At 36.9% G+C, this 18000-nt stretch overlaps 1 protein-coding gene across 11 annotated transcripts in view; it reads right to left on the bottom strand.

Annotated features, from left to right (window-relative positions):
- The window catches only part of golm2 (golgi membrane protein 2), a 73669-nt gene that overhangs the window by 28271 nt on the left and 27398 nt on the right, over nt 1-18000 (bottom strand). For all 11 annotated transcript variants that reach the window (XM_069910592.1, XM_069910594.1, XM_069910595.1 and 8 more), the window contains exons 6-8: nt 11033-11186; nt 8330-8410; nt 7149-7439 (exon numbers count right to left, since the gene is read on the bottom strand). In XM_069910592.1, the coding sequence (XP_069766693.1) occupies nt 7149-7439; nt 8330-8410; nt 11033-11186 (526 nt within the window). The remainder of the gene's footprint in view (nt 1-7148; nt 7440-8329; nt 8411-11032; nt 11187-18000) is intronic.

The following is an 18000-nucleotide window of genomic DNA, read 5'->3' as shown; positions in this document are numbered from 1 at the left end:
CCAAGATCATGTTATATGGCAAGCTCTCCACTGGCCACCGTGACAGAGGTGCACCAAAGAAGAGGTTCAAGGACTGCCTAAAGAAATCTCTTGGTGCCTGCCACATTGACCACCGCCAGTGGGCTGATATTGCCTCAAACCGTGCATCTTGGCACCTCACAGTTCGGCGGGCAGCAACCTCCTTTGAAGAAGACCGCAGAGCACACCTCACTGTCAAGACAAAGGAGGAAAAACCCAACACCCAACCCCAACCAATCAATTTTCCCCTGCAACCACTGCAACCGTGTCTGCCTGTCCCGCATCGGACTTGTCAGCCACAAACGAGCCTGCAGCTGACGTGGACATTTACCCCCCTCCATAAATCTTCGTCCGCGAAGCCAAGCCAAAGATACTTAACAGAACCAGAACTATTAATAAAATAATTATATAAGAAATTGAAGGAATATGGAGAAGTGTCGGGTTATAAGATTAACATAAATAAAAGTGAAGCAATGCCAATGAATAATGCGGATTTCTCAAAATTTAAGAAGGAATCACCATTCAGATGGCAAATGCAAGCAATTAGATACCTAGGTATACAAATAAATAAAAATCTCGGCCATCTATATAAACTCAATTATTATCCACTAATGAAAAAATTACAGGATGATTTAGAGCATTGGAAAGATTTACCACTAACACTAATAGGAAGGATAAACTGTATTAAAATGAACATTTTCCCAAGGATACTATACCTATTTCAGGCATTGCCAATACACTTGACAGAGAAATTCTTCAAGGAGTTAAAGAAAATAATAAGGAAATTTTTATGGAAAGGGGGGAAACCGAGGATAGCACTAGATAAATTAACAGAATGGTATAAGCAAGGAGGCTTACAACTGCCAAACTTTAAAAATTATTATAGAGCCGCACAATTAAGATACCTATCAGATTTTTATCAAACAAGGGAAAAGCCAGATTGGACTAGATTAGAACTAGATAAAATAGGGGAAAAGATACCTGAACATATATTATATAAATGGGATGAAAAATTGGTACAACGTAGGAGTTCTCCAGTATTACATCATCTGCTCAATATTTGGAAGAAGATTCATGTAGAAAGGAATAAAACAAATGACCAATTACCAAAACTAATACTGACGCAAAATCAGTTACTCCCTTTTACAATAGATAACCTTTCCTTTCGAGAATGGGAGAAAAAAGGGATCAAAAGAATAGAAAATTATTTTACAGGAAATAGATTATTATCCTTTCAACAAATGAAGGATAAATATAACTCAAGATACAGTGTTGGCATATTACCAACTGAGATCCTACTTGAAGGATAAATTAGGAAGCAGTCTGAGGTAACCAGAGGGAAGTAACTTTGAATATGTGATTACAGATACAATGATAATCAAAAAATTTATAACAAATATGTATATTAAACTGCAAGAAAAGGAGAATGAGGAAACAAATGGTAAAACTAAACAAAAATGGGATCAAGATTTAAATATAAAGATAAAGGAGGAAACATGGGAGAAGTTATGCTCTGGAACGATGAGAAATACAATAAACACGAGGTGACGTATGATACCATATGACTGGATACACAAGCTATACATTACACCTCAAAAGTTAAATAAATGGGACCCAAAGTATCTGACAGATGTTTTCGTTGTAAAAAAGAAATGGGAACAACAATTCATGCAATCTGGACATGTGAGAAAGTAGAAAAATTTTGGGAAGATCTAAACCAGATATTAAATAAAATTACAGAAAACAATATACCAAAAAACCCAGAGATCTTCCTCCTAAGTAACATAAAAAACAAAGAATTTGGACTTGATTTGGATGGTGCACAAAAAAAATTTGTTAAGATAGCTCTAGCCGTAGCAAAAAAATGTATTATGCCAACCTGGAAATTAGAAGATAATTTGAGAATACAACAATGGTATATAGAAATGAATAAATGTATTCCATTAGAAAAAATAACAATTTAAGAAATAATATTGAAATATTTGAACAAATATGGGAGCCATATATGAAACACAATAGAGAAAACCTACCGGGGACATCTACCACCTAAAATAACAAAAGGAGAAGGAAATGAAAAGAATTGACTCAGTGGAATTTCTTGTTTATTTTTATTGAATGACAACATTGTTTGACTGGTTTAATGTATCTTAGATTTTGTAATTTAAATGGATGGGGGGGGAGGTAGGGAGGGTGGGATGGGAGGAGGGGGTGGGGGAGAAAATGACACTGTATATATTAGGAAAATGTATGTATCTTGGTCAATGTGGTTTATGGTGTGATAAATAAATTTTTTTTTTTTTTTTTTAAAAAATAAATAAATAAATAACAGCGAAATCGATTTTATGGAAAAAAGGTTACAAATTCATATTAAAAAATCCAGCCGTGCTTAAATTATTTATACCTGGGGAGCAAAACAGACTGTTCTCAGAACCAGAGAAAGCGCAAGAATTCGCAAAATGTTTGCAGGACATGAAGAGATGTAACAAGAATGAAGAGCAGCGATAAAGTATATATGTAAAGATGTAAAAACAATGTACATGTAAAGAACTAATGAGGGAAAAGAGAAGGGAATGAAGGGAGTAAGTGGGAAAAAGAGAGCTTTGTTATATGTGTTTAAAAAAATGTGTTTTCTGGAAAGGTCTGGGTACAGAGGGAATAACTGTCCCTTCAAAATCAGTTGACGCTGCGAACAAGATCACAATCTAAATAAAAAGGGGAGTTGTGGTTACCCGGCAAGGGATATGAAGCAACTCAGAGAGGGGGGGAACTTTTGGGGTCAAGGCATTAGTGGATGTGGGAACTGCGGGGATACTTTATGTTTTAAATGTGTTATCGTACATTAAGTGTAATAAGAGAAAACTAAGAGATGAAAATGGGGAAAAGGGGAATGGAGGTGGCAAAGAAGTGTATGCAAGATATAAGATGGCCATATTGAACTATATGACTATAAACATTAATGGAATACATAACCAAATTAAAAGGAAGAGGCTACTAAATTTATCGAAGGAGGAAAAAAATAGATATAGCGTTTGTGCAGGAAACACATCTAATTGAAGCAGAACATAACAAATGAAAGAGACTGGGTAGGACACGTAACGGCAGCATCCTATAATGCAAAAGCTAGAGGTGTAGCCATACTAGTTAACAAAAATGCACCAATCAAAATAGAGGAGGAAATAATAGATCCAGCAGGGAGGTATGCAATGATAAAGTATCAGATTATACATAGAATTTTGGAATTTGCTCAATATATATGTGCCTAAGCATCAAAAGTTGATGCAGGATACTTTTTTGAAGATTGCAGACACGTAAGGAAATATATTGATAGAGGGGATTTTAATCTTAATTTGGACCCAATGTTGAATAAAACTGGTCAAAAGACAAGTTAAAAAAAATAAAGTAGCCAAATTTATGGTTAAATCAATGCAGGAAATGAAACTTATGGATATATGGAGGAGGCAACACACAAGAGAGAAAGAATTTTCATATTATTCGAATAGGCACAAAACTTACTCAAGGATTGATATGTTTTTGTTGTCAGCCCATATTCAAGGGAGAGTTGGGAAAACTGAGTATAAAGCTAGACTACTATCAGATCATTCACCCCTAATATTAGCAATAGAATTGGAGGACATCCAATCAAGAACATATAGGTGGAGGTTAAACTCCATGCTACTTAAAAGACAGGAATTTAGGGAGTTTATTGAATGCCAAATTAAAGCATATTTTGAAATAAACACAGAATCAATGAAAGACAAATTTATATTGTGGGACGCAATGAAAGCCGGCATTAGAGGGCAGATAATAAGTTATGTAACTAAGATGAAAAAGGATTACAATCAGGAAATAGAGCAGTTGGAAAGAGAGATAGTAAGTACAGAAAAGGAATTAGTAAAAAGGGACAATATAACAAAAAGGAAGCAAAAGTATTACAAACTGGGAGAAAAAACACAATATTAGCCTGGCAACTTAAAACAGAACAAGCTAAAAGAGCAATATTGGTATCAAGGAAAAAGGACAAACAAATTACATATAATCCAACAGAGATTAATGAAAATTTTAAGGAATTTTATGAATAATTGTATCAAACTGAGAACAAGGGGAAAGATGACAAAATAGAGGAACTTTAGCTAAAATTGAATTGCTGAAATTGCAAGAAGAGGAACAAAAACTAAAACCATTTGAAATAGAGGAAATACAGGATGTATTAAAAAAGCTGTTGAACAATAAAACACCAGGAGAGGATGTATTTCCAATAAAATTTTATAAAACATTTAGAGTTAATAATTCCTCCTCTCCTAGAAGTAATGAACCAGATAGAAAAAACAGAAACTTGCCAGATTCATGCAAGACAGCAATAATTACAGTAATACCAAAGACGGAGAAGGATCCATTAACACCAGCATCATATAGACCAATATCTCTACTTAACTCAGACTATAAGATAATAGCAAAATTATTAGCAAACAGATTGGCCGATTGTGTACCAAAAATAGTAAAACAAGATCAAACTGGATTTATTAAGAAAAGACGAACAGCGGATAATGTCTGTCAACTTATTAATCTAATCCACACAGTTCAAGGAAATAAGAAACCAACAGTGGCTGTTGCTCTCGACGCAGAAAAATCTTTTGACAGAGTGTAACTACTTATTTAAAGTATTACAGAAGTTTAATCTACCAGAAAAATATATAAATTGGATTACAGCATTGTATAATGGACTGTTGGCGAAGGTAACAGTAAATGGATATGTATCGAGTCACTTTAAATTAAGTAGGTCAACTAGAGAGGGATGTCCACTATCCCCCTCATTGTTCCCCTAAGCAATAGAACCTTTGGCAGAACTGATAGGAATAGAAAATAAAATAAAGGATAAAAATAAAGGGGAAGGAGTATAAAATCAGCTTATTTACAGATGACATGATAGTATACCTAACAGAACCAAAGGTATCAAAAGAATTACATAAGAAATTGAAGGAATATGGAGAAATATCGGGGTACAAGATCAACGCAAAGAAAAGTGAAGTGATGCCAGTGAGTAACGCAGACTATACAGAATTTTAAAAAGAATCACCATTTAAATGGCAAACACAAGCAATCCGATACCTAGGGATCAGGTTAGATAACAACTTAAGCCACTTGTAAAAACTAAATTATCAGCCACTAATAAAGATATTGCAGGAAGACTTAGAACATTAGAAAGAATTTCCACTAGGGAGGGTACACTGCATTAAAATGAACATGTCCCCAAGGATACAATACTTATTTCAAACATTACCAATTCCCTTAACAGAAAAATTCTTTAATGAACTAAAGAGAATAATAAGGAAATTCTTGTGGAAAGGGAGGAAACCGAGGATAGCGTTAGATAAATTAACAGAGAGGTACAACCAAGGTGGTTACCAAACTTTAGAAATTATTATAGAGCCGCACAATTAAGGTATTTATCAGATTTTTACCAGTCAAGGGAAAAACCAGACTGGACAAAGATAGAACTAGATAAAATAGGGGAGAAGGTACTGGAACATAAACTTTATAAGTGGGATGAAAAGCTGGTGCAATATAAAAACTCACCAGTATTGCATCATTTACTTAATACATGGAAGAAGATCCACTTAGAAAGGAAAAAACAAATTATCAAATACCAAAATTACCATTGTCGCAAAATCTGCTAATCCCTTTTACAATAGATAACCAATGGGAGAGAAAAGGAATCAAAAGAATAGAAAATTGTTTTGGGGAAATAATTTATTAACATTTGAAGAGTTGAAGAACAAATATGGAATAACTCATGGTACATGAGTTGGATAAAGTGCTGGTTATCATCAACTGAAAGCTTATTTAAAGGATAAATTGGGAAACAGCGTGAGATTACCTGAAGGAAGCAGCTTTGAATATGTGATTACAGGTGCAATGATAATTAAAAGATTTATAACGAACATGTACATTAAGCTGCAAGATAAGGAAAATAAAATAAACTATAAACCTAAGCAGAACTGGGAAAAATATCTGAACAAAGATAAAAGTTATGTTCTGGAACTATGAAGAATATAATAAACACAAGGTTACGTATGATACAATATAATTGGTTACACAGGGTATATATTACTCCTCAAAAATTAAAAAAATGGGATTCAACATTATCGGATAGAGGTTTATGCTGTAAGAAGGAAATGGGAACATTACATGCAACATGGGCATGTACAAAAGTAAATATGTCTTGGGAAAAATTAAATCAGATACTAAATAAAATTACAAAAAATAACAAACCAAAAAACCAGAGATATTTCTTTTAAGTAACACAAGTAGTAGAGAATTAAGCCTCAAATTGGATAAAGTGCAAAAAGAATTCATTTTGCAATAGCAAAAAAATGTACACTTGTCAACTTGGAAAATGGAAGAGAGCATGAGTATACAGCAATGGTACATGGAAATGAATAAATGTATTCCATTGGAAAAAATAACAATTTAAAAAATAAAGTCACAATATTTGAACAAATTTGGGAACCCTACATGGAACATATAAGAGAGAGCTTGCCTATGACCTCCACCCCCTAAAATGAGAAGACAAAATGACTAGATTCAGTGTGTCATAAATAGATGACACATTTTTCTTGTTTATTTTCCTTTGTGTGAAGATATTGTTTTATGGTTTTATTGTATTGTAAATGTTGAATATTTATGGGTTTTGGAGGGGGGTGGGTAGAGGGGAGGGAGGGAAAGGGGAGAAAAGACCACTGTGTAAATTTAATGAGAAATGTTTGTATATACTTTGGTTGATATGGTTCATAGTGTGAAAAATAAGAAAAAATATTTTTTTTAAAAGTTAATTATGGACAAGGATAGGTCTGGTCCATGAGATTCTAAATTGGAGAAAGGCCAATTTTGTGGAAATGAGGAAGGATCTAGGAAGAGTGTATTGTTTTAAGAATTGGATAATGGATGGGAGAGGTCTGGAGGGTTATGGACTGGCAAAATATTTTGGCACAGACTAGAAGGGTTGAATGGCCTGTTTTCTGTGCTGTAGTGTTCTATGGTTCTATCTACTGCCTTCCTAACCATTCATGTCCAAATCAATATAACAACAAGTGTCTAAATAACTTCAAGACCAAATTTCCAAAAACACCTACCCGGCTGTTGATTCTGTGACTCTTCAATTTCATCTGTTCTGACACGGATGTTTTCATCTTCCACATTAGCTGGGTCCTTGTGGTCTATGGGATTTGGCATGTTTATATTGACTCGATTCTCAAATTTTACAGGCTTCAGTTGGCTATCATGTTGCAGAGCAGGCTTGGGTGGAACCTGTAGATCTGGAACAAAATGATGGCCAGGCTTTACGTCATTCTCCACTCTCCGTTTGCTTCCTACTATTCCACTCTGAGATGCTGGTTTTTCAAAATTCATCTTGCTTTTCTGATCTAAAGGAATAAATTGGTGTGAAATTAATTTTTTTGCAATCATCTATTTTATTGTACAAAATGATCCACAATTGTGTAGTCTGCATAATTCTGTAGAATTAAAGATCTATGCTCAACACACAAACCCTAAGAAAGAGTTAATGTTACCAGGCAAGTGAATTCCACACCCCCTCCCTCCCTCCCCAAACACAACTAGGACAAAATTGTCAACATCTTGGTCTCTTTTGCATTGCCATTAATCAGCACCCCAAGAATTACTAACAGGAACTTTCAAAGCCATCTATAAAGTTTGACTAATTTACAATGAGTTGCAATACCATCCAATTTGAGGGGTACCTCCCAGCCCCTCCCCCATCCCCAGAGAGTAGTAGGTATGTGGAAAGCTGACAGAGAAGTGGTAGAAGTGTACAAATGCAGTGTTTAAAAGCATTTCAGATCCATGGAAAGAGCAAGAGGAATAGGACCCAAATGGACTCCTTCACACACATCTTGGTCAGCATGGAGGAGTTGGGCTGAAGGGACTGTTTCCATAAAACAGACTAAAGGAAGAGTCTACCACACCCAGCTATTGCCTATTTCCTGCTGTGAGAACCAAAGATTTAAAAAAAATTAATATAACCAGATTGATGTTACCAGTAGACACAAGATCAGGTCTTACAGAATTTCTGAACAGAGCAGGGTAAAGGAAAAACATGGTTAGGGGACCAGGCAAAAGTTCATGTAAATTACTTTTTTTTGGATTATTACATGACAATAAAAGGAACCTTGAACTTAGTTTCATCTTGCTCATTCATTTTGCAATATTTACATCAATGCTGTAAATTTCCAACTCATTTGATGACATGCTCATAAAGCAGCAACTTCATGTGGAAAAGCTCCTTTCTACATACCAATGAAGATATCCATGGATTTTCCCTGTTCATTTTCCTCCATCCCAGGCATACCAGCATCATTATCTGCTTTACCCTGATCTGCGAAGACAATATTGGTATTTTAATCACATCAAAAATAATATCAACTCAGCAGCAAGATCATGAACAAGCCAAAACACAACCATTTGAAACCTGAAGCGTGAGACACCAGCCAAGTCCATGCTTATTGCCCGACCACAGTGGCCCCTAGACAATGGTGGAAGGACTCCGGTGACAGCAATCTCTCACCTAGGAATTCCAGAACAGCTTCCCTGCTGATGAATAGTAATAATGTCCAAGTCAGAAGCTGGAGGTGGGAGGTGTTCCGCTAAGGAGTGTGCAGCTCCAAGGCAAGCTTCACAAATTGCTTGGTACTTGCTGTATACATCATATGTAATGCGGCCATTACAGGGTAGATATGAATGCCAGAAGCCACAAAGGAAAATTCAAAGTGGGCCATCCACCCTGCTATCATTCGTGTCAGAGCTTCTTCACTATTCCCTTTTTTGAAAAAAATCCAGACATTTCTCATTGTGGTTCTAAACAGTCTCCCCTTTAACTTGTTCTGGTCCAGAATCTTCAAGAATCTTTTATTTGTAGATCCATCCCCAGCTGGAGGGCTTAACCAAAATTCAGTGAGATCAGTTCATTCTTATAAACTCTAGATTACAAATCTGATCTAATTAATCCCTCTTCAAATGACAAACCCAAAATCCTGGGACATCCAATGAATCTTCACTGGATTTGCTTTACTGGAAAAATGGATGCTTTACATCAAAACTCTTTGCAATAAGCATAGTTTCACCATGATAGTCTACATTGCAATACCACTATTCATCATTTACAAAATATTCTGCTCTTCTCGCTTGCAGAAGACTGCATTCCTTCCCCCCATAGCATAGACCAAGTGCCACGTTTTTGCACACTGCTTGTCATGCAGCCATTCTCGTCTATTGAATCACAACTAGCTATTTTATCCAGAAACTGGAATGTGACGTTTTGCTCCCTCACTCAAATTGTTGATCTAGATCACAAATAGCTGGGTCCCCAACACCAGTCCCTGTAATATCCCACAAATCACGACATGCCAACCAGTATTTGTTCTCATTTGTTTTCTATCTGATAATAAATTCTCAACTTCAGATTATCCACAATTCTATGTCCCAACCTTGAGTGGGATTTCAACATTTCTGGATGTCCAAATACCCACACTCACTCATTCCCATTTTCAACTGATCAAACAAATGCAGATTGGTGAAACATCACTTTCCTTTCATAAAAAGAACCCAATTATGAATGATCCCATTATTCCACACTTCCTTAAAGATTTCAGTATTTTCCTCCAGAAACAAAAGCAAAATAAATTAACAGCACTAAGTTGCAGTTTTAAAGCTTTAGAAAATAACCTGTTGGATCAGGAAACATTCCAATTTTGCAGCAAGAAATTTAGTGCATTTGTACATTGTGCTTGCGAAAATGAGCTCGTCATATACAATAAGTTTTTTAAAAAAATCTTAGGAATTAATTCAAATTTAAATTTAGACATACAGCACAGTTACAAGGCATTTTGGCCCACGAGTCCATGAAGCCCAATTTACACCCCATTATCCCAAGTTTCGAACTATGGGAGGAAACCAGACTTCCCCAGAGAAAACCCATACAGACACTGGGAGAACATACAAACTCCTTACAGATAGTATGGGATTCAAACCCAGGTCTGATTCCAATTGCTGGCGCTGTAAAGGCATTGTGCTAACAGCAATGCAACGTGCCACAAAACTGGGCAATTAAAAGAAAAAGAACTTTCCTTGCAACCTGTCAAGAAATCCAATATACTCTTCAAAGTCTTTTCAAATAATAACCCAGTGATGAGCTCTGGAATTAATGATGGGTGGGGGGGGGGGGCGAGGAGATCTGGCGCAAATGACATGAAAAAGAAAGCCAGTGCTTTGGGAATTCCATCCTGAGCAGATAAATACTACTAAACACTACTTAAATTGATGTCAGAAGTTAATAAATGTAGGATTTAGTAAAAAGAAATTGGCAATGCAAGTTGTATAGGAATACTAAGATGGGCAAAGTTGGCTTAATGTTTTGATACTGTGTCTTTGCTATTTGTGCATTTTGGAAATAGAGATGCAGATCAACAGTTCAAAAAGGACAAAGATAGCTGGTCTAGAGGTTTTTAGAACATTGATATTTAATGTGATGTTTCACCAAAATTCCTGTAGTCTCCCATAGAGCACACATGCACTTGGTTTCTAACATGCAAATTATGCTCAAAAACACAAAATGCATTCTCACTCAACTTTTACCTCAACCAGCAAGTTGATGCAAGGGTTACTGTGCAGATCTACAGCACCAAGAGGAAACCAGCCACTAGAAAATTCTCCATGAGGCAGAATTTCAAACATTACAAAAATATTAGAGCTGCACTCCCATTCCAGAGCCGCATTTTGCGTACAATATTAATAAAATTTTGTAAAACAAACTGAAATAAGAGATACAATTAAGGTCATTTCCAAGATCAATTATACAAACTCCAAAAGTGACCAGAAGGAAAATGTCATCAAAAAAGGTTTCCATTATGCACACAAACAACTCTTCAAACATTTTCCTGACAGGCAGAAGAATATGGATTAGATTATGCAAGAACATTTTTTATTTATATGTGTCTCTTACTTAGTAATTTCATATTGCTGTCCTGATGAGATTGCAGTTTGCTTCCATCAAGGCTAATAGGTTTATTGTTCTCTGCAATCTGCTGCACATTCTCAGCATTTATTTTGTAATCCCTGTCAGATTCACGATCATTAGGCAATTCTTCCTCTCTAGGCTATGCAGAAAAAGACAATAGATGGAATTAGAGACATATACATTAACAAGCATTATTGAATAGTTTATAGTCATGCTAGATATAGCAAAAATGTGTTTGCAAACATTCCAGGCAGGTCAATATATACTCAAGGTAGTGCAACAAAAAAGGTGCAGGGCGCAGTGCTCTAGTACATTGTAAAAATATTTGCACAGTTAAACATTCCTTGCCTCCAAAACTTATTAGGGGCCTCTATGTACTTTGTACTACTCTGTTCAGGTAATTTATTCTGAAATTAGACTTTATTTAACATTGTGGTGGCTCAGTGCAAGCAACACAAGAGGGCAGTGGGAATCACTGACCAATAGAAAAACAAGTTGAATTTTCCTTAGTTTCAACAAGCAATATTCAACCAGTCAGTAGTGGAGAGTCGGATGCATAAGATGACATTTTAAGGATGGAAACAGCAAAGACCAATACCCGATCAATGAAAATACTAATTACCACAAATGAAAAGTAAGAAATGGCCAAGATGCTGCCACATTTGGCTTCTGTCAGGAAATTATACTGCAGTAAAACTGATAGTGTAGTCCAACAATTTGGAAATTCCAAAGGTTCTGCATCTGACTGGAAAATATCTGCCATGCTCCTTTTCCACTCAGGGACCAGTTTATCTTCCTAAATAGTACTGGGGAGGATGACATGACAGGACGTCCATAATGATATGGTCTCTGGGAATGAGCATTGCTCTATAGCAGAGAGGCATGGAAGAGTGATAGGAAATTCCACTGCAAGGAGAACAGACAAGAGATTCTGTGAGCCCAATGAAGACACCTGGATGGTATGTTGCCTCCCTGGTGTCAGGGTACAGGTCTACAATCAGGACCAGAACATTGAGGGGAGAGGGCAAACAGCCAGAAGTCTTGGCACATGTTGGTACCAATGACAAAGGTAAGATAAGTGAGGAGGTCTTAAGAGGGAATAAGGGAGGAAGCTGAGAAACAGGACCTCCAGGGTGGTTAACCTCAGCCTGTGCCACATGCTAGTGAGATTAGGCAGATAAATGCATGACTGAGAAACTGGTCAGGGCTTCAGATCCTTGGATCATTGGGATGTTCTTTTGTGGAAGGTACAACCTATACAAAAAGGATGGGTTACACTTGAACCCAAAGGAGACCAATATCCTGCCAGGTAGGTTTAATATAGCTGTTTGAGAGGGTTCCAACTAATTTGGCAGGGGATGAGAACCAGAGTACTAGGGCTGAAGTAAGGGAGAAAACAGCAGTAAAGATAGGGTGCAACAAGTATGACAGGTAGGCAACAAGACAAAATAATAGCTGGAGGGATGACAAGAAACAATAACTGGTCTGAAGGTATTATAGTTAAATGCAGGCAGCATTAGAAACAAGGTGGATCTTGCTGTACAGCTGGAGGGTATGATGTTGTGGCCATTACCAAGTTTTGGCTAAAGGATGGATGTTTTGGCTAAAGATGGAGCTGAACATCCACAAATACACAGTCAAGGATAGGCAGGTGGGCGGGGGCATGGCTCTGTCTGTCAGCAATATTATATTAGAAAAAGGACATAGGATCAGAAGAGGTAGAATCCTTATGGGTGGACTTTAGGAATGGAAATGGAAAAGAAGAACAGCCAGTATGTGGTTTACAAAATACAAATGGAAATATACAAGGCACGTCAGAAGGAAGGTGTGACAATAATTTGGGGGATTTTAATAGGAAAGATTGGGAAAGGCAGTACAGGATCTCAGGAGAGAGAGTTTGTGGAATGCCTACAGGATGGCTTTGAGGAGCAACTTGATGAGCCCACCAGAAGACTGGCTGTTCTGGATTGGGTGCCGTGAAATCAATGAGGGGATTAGAGAGCTTAAGGTAAACGAAGGCTAAAGAGGCAGTATCACAACATGGAGTGAAGAAAATTACAGTGCATTAGAGAGGAACTAGCCAAAGTCTATAGAAAAATTAATGGAGAGTACAGCAGATCAGCGAAGGCTACAGCTTTGCAAGAAATTAGAAAGTGTGAGGTGCTTCATTTTGGTAAGAAGAATCAGAATAGGACATACATGGTAAATGGGAGAGCATTGATGAATACAGAAGAGCAGAAAGATTTAGGAGTAACGGTACATCGTTCCCTGAAGGAAGAAACTCACGTGAATAGGGTGGTGAAGAAGGCTTTTAGTATGCTGGCCTTTATCAATCATTGCATGGAATATAGGAGTTGGGAGGTGATGTTGAGATTGTATAAGACGTTGGTGCAGCCTAATTTGGAGTTCTGTGTGCAGTTCTGGTCGCCTAATTATAGGAAGGATATAAACAGAGTGGAGAGAGTGCAGAGATGGTTTACCAGAATGTTACCTGGGTTTAAGCATCTAGAGTATAGGGAGAGATTGGACAGATTAGGTCTTTATTCTTTGGAGCGTAGAAGGTTGAGAGGGGATTTGATAGAAGTATTTAAGATTATGAAAGGGATAGACAGAGTGGATGTGGATAGACTATTTCCGTTAAGAGGAGGAAAGATTAAAACAAGAGGACATGAGTTAAGAATTAAGGGGCAGAGGTTTAGAGGTAACATGAGGGGGAACTTCTTTACTCAGAGAGTGGTAGCTGTGTGGAATGAGCTTCCGGGAGAAATAGTGGCGGCGGAGTCAATTGTATTATTTAAGAAAAGGTTGGACAGGTATATGGATGAGAAGAAGATGGAGGGTTATGGGCATTGTGCAGGGAGGTGGGACTAGAAAGGGGTGTTTGGTTCGGTGCGGACTAGAAGGGCCTAATGGCCTGTTTCCGTGCTGCAATTGTTATGTTATAAAAGTGTAGGACAGGTACATACCAAACAAAAGAAATTTATGAATGAAAATTGAGACAATTGTGGCTGATGAGTGAAGTTAAAGTCAAAGTGAAAGTGAAATAGAAGGCACACGAGGAAGCAAAAATTAGTGGGAAGATAAGAGGACTGGGAAGCTTTTAAATCTATGATTAGGAAGGAAAAGATGAATTATAAAAGTTGGTTAGTAATATCAAAGGATACTAAAAGCTTTTTTCAATATGTTGAGTAAAAGAGTGACCAAAGTAGACACAGGATCGATAGAAAAACTATGCTGGTGTAATTATAGTGGGAGACAAGCAAAGGAACTTGATGAATATTTTGGATCACACTACACTGTGGAAGACCTTAGCAGCCCATCAGGCTCATGCCTCTCTCAGAAGTGCAGCCAAGGTCACAAGAGAAAAGGTACTGAGAAAGCTAAATACTCCAAGGGTAGAAAAGTCTCCTGGACCAGATGGAATACACCCTCTCATTTTGAAGGAGGTAGCAGTTAGAGATTGTGGAAGCACTGGTGAAGTTTTTCCAGGAATCAATAGATTCTGGCATGGTTCTGGTGGACTAGAGGATATGCTGCTCAAGGGAGCAAGGCATCAGAAAGGATGCCTATTAGCCTGACATCAGTAATTGGGAAGCTGTTGGAGTCAATTGTCAAAGACAAGGTTAAAGAATACCTGGAGGTGCATGAAAAGATAGGAAAATCATGGCTGACAAGATCTATTGCATTTTTTTCAAAAAAGATCACAATTAGGAAAAACAGGAGGGATGCAGTGGATGTTGTGTAATTTGGACTTTCAAAAGGCCTTCAACAAGGTAGAATACCCCGCACAATTAAGATACCTATCAGATTTTTATCAAACAAGGGAAAAGCCAGATTGGACTAGATTAGAATTAGATAATAGGGGAAAAGACACCTGAACACATATTATATAAATGGGATGAAAAATTGGTACAACATAGAAGTTCTCCAGTATTACATCATATACTCAATATTTGGAAGAAGATTCATGTAGAAAGAAATAAAACAAATTATCAATTACCAAAACTAATATTGACGCAAAACAAGTTACTCCCTTTTACAAAAGATAACCTTTCCTTTAGAGAATAGGGGAAAAAAGGGATTAAAAGAATAGAAAATTGTTTTTCAGGAAATAGATTATTATCCTTTGAACAAATGAAAGATATATACAATATAACTCAAGATACAGCACTGGCATATTACCAATTGAGATCCTACTTGAAGGATAAATTAGGAAGCAGTTTGAGTTTGCCAGAGGGAAGTAACTTTGAATATGTGATTACAGATACAATGATAATCAAAAGATTTATAACAAATATGTATATTAAACTGCAAGAAAAGGAGAATGAGGAAACAAATGGTAAAACTAAACAAAAATGGGAACAGGATTTAAATATAAAGATAAAAAAGGAAACATGGGAGAAGTTATGCTCTGGAACGATGAGAAATACAATAAATACGAGGTTACGTATGATACAATATAACTGGATACACAGGCTATACATTACACCTCAAAAGTTAAATAAATGGGACCCAACAGTATCTGATAGATGTTTTCGATGTAAAAAAGAAATGGGAACAACAATTCATGCAATCTGGACATGTGGGAAGATCTCAATCAGATATTAAATAAAATAACAGAAAACAATATACCAAAGAATCCAGAGATCTTTCTCCTAAGTAACATAAAAAATAAAGAATTTGGAATTGACTTGGAAGATGCACAAAAAAGATTTGTTAAGATAGCCCTAGCCGTAGCAAAAAAATGTATTATGTCAACCTGGAAATTGGAAGATAATTTGAAAATTCAACAATGGTATATAGAAATGAATAAATGTATTCCATTAGAAAAAATAACATATAGTTTAAGAAATAATATTGAAATATTCGAACAAATATGGGAGCCTTATATTCAACACAATAGCAAAAACCTACCGGGACAATCACTACCTAAGTTAACTGAAGGAAAAGGAAATGAAAAGAATGGACTCAGTGGAATTTCTGGTGTATTTTTATTGAATGACAACATTGTCTGACTGGTTTAATGTATCCTAGATTTTATACCTTAAATGGACGGGAGGGGGGAGGGTGGGAGGGGAGGAGGGGGGGGGGGGGGAGAAAATGACATTGTATATGTGTGAAAAGGAAAAAATGTGTATCATGGTTAATGTGATTTATGGTGTGAAAAATAAAAAATTATATAAAAAAACAAGGTAGAATACCAGTAACCAGTGGTGTTCTGTAGGGGTCACTGTTGGGACTGCTTCTTTTCACGTTGTATTAAAAATGATTGGGTGTGTTCTAGGTAGAGATTGACCGATATTTGATTAGTCAAGACATCGAGGGTTACAAGGAGAAAGCTGGGGAGTGGGGCTGAGTAGATGGATAAGCTCATAATTAAATGGTGGAGCAGACTTGATGGGCCAACTTCTGCTCCTATATCTTGTGACCAGACCCTACTGCTTAAACACTCATTTCACCACCATTCCATTCTACTCACCCCAGCCACTTATGCTCTCCTTTAACCCACCTGGTTTAGTAGAAAATTAAACTGCAACATCTGAAAACACGAGATAGTAGTTCGGAGAAAACCTGCCTTGATTGGATTGAATGGTTGGGAAAACTTGATGGGCCAGATGGCCTAAGTTTGCTCCAATGGCATATGATCTAATCCAGAATTAATGTCCCAATGAGCAGGAAGTTTTACTGTGGTTTCCTGGAATTTTTAATTAATATATATATAAAAATAAATAAATATGCATTTTGAAGTAAAAATCTCAGGCTCGTTTTTCTGCACCAATTTTGATTTCTATTTAAACACATTTCACCTCCAGTTTCCCCAATCTCCTTTTGGGGAAGTAGCTAAATTTTATTAAACATTCAGACTCTAGAATAGATCATAATGCAGTTGGTATAAAGACCACAATGAATCAAATTTTAAAACTGAAATTACACATTGCATCCAAATTTACCCTACATTATCCTCATTGAAGTCATAACCAAGTATTTGGAAAATATGAGAAACTAAACAAATGCAAAAAGCGTACAAAGAACTGAACTACCATAGTCAACAAATACAGGATGCTAGTACACAGGACACTTAAGAGATTTCTTCGGAAACTAACAAGACAATTCTGCTACAACTTATACTTGGACCCAGGTGAAATTCCAGGCCTTCACATAGCTGTTCAAATTCTCTGCAATTTGCCCTCTCCCGGAATTTGGGGGGGGAGTTCTGCCCCCAGCAATGACAATTAATGACTCATTATGCACTGACAGGAAGTCCTACCAGAAGTCAGAAAACTGTATATATGTAAGGTAGGCACGGACCCGATTTATTTTCCTGGTCCAACATTTTCACACTGCCGTTTCATGGGAGGGTTCCTGGGAAAATTTCCCGGGAATCCCCATTTTATACAACAGTGTGAAAAGGCCTAATGACACTAACAATGTAACATTTTTAGATATTTAAAACAATGTTTCTGACAATTTGGAATTGCCTTGTCTTTGAGACTAAGCACCCACAGGGACTTTACATTTGAGAGAATTTTAGGCAGCAGTTAATGTAGTGGTTAGCACACCATCACAGTGCCAGCAATTGGGATCAGGGTTCAAATCTCATGCTATCTGTAAGGAATTTGTACATTCGCTCTGTGTCTGCGTGGGTGTTCCTCCAGGTTCTCTGGTTTCATCCCATCATTCAAAACGTACAATTAGGTGTCACCGGTTTGTGGGCCTGCTGTATGTTTTCAAATTTAAAAATATATACTTACAACAGGAACAATCTCCACTTACAACACGAGACTCTACTGTATAGGGATTCACGTGACCAAGAGACACTACTGTATAGGGATTCACGTGACCAAGAGACACTACTGTATAGGGATTCACGTGACCAAGAGACTCTACTGTATAGGGATTCACGTGACCAAGAGACTCTACTGTATAGGGATTCACGTGACCAAGAGACTCTA

Source organism: Narcine bancroftii, chromosome 14 (assembly GCF_036971445.1).
Source record: "Narcine bancroftii isolate sNarBan1 chromosome 14, sNarBan1.hap1, whole genome shotgun sequence".
Taxonomy (NCBI): Eukaryota; Metazoa; Chordata; class Chondrichthyes; order Torpediniformes; family Narcinidae; genus Narcine; species Narcine bancroftii.
Note: the sequence above shows the minus strand (reverse complement) of the source record. Positions and strands in the feature narration are given on the sequence as shown.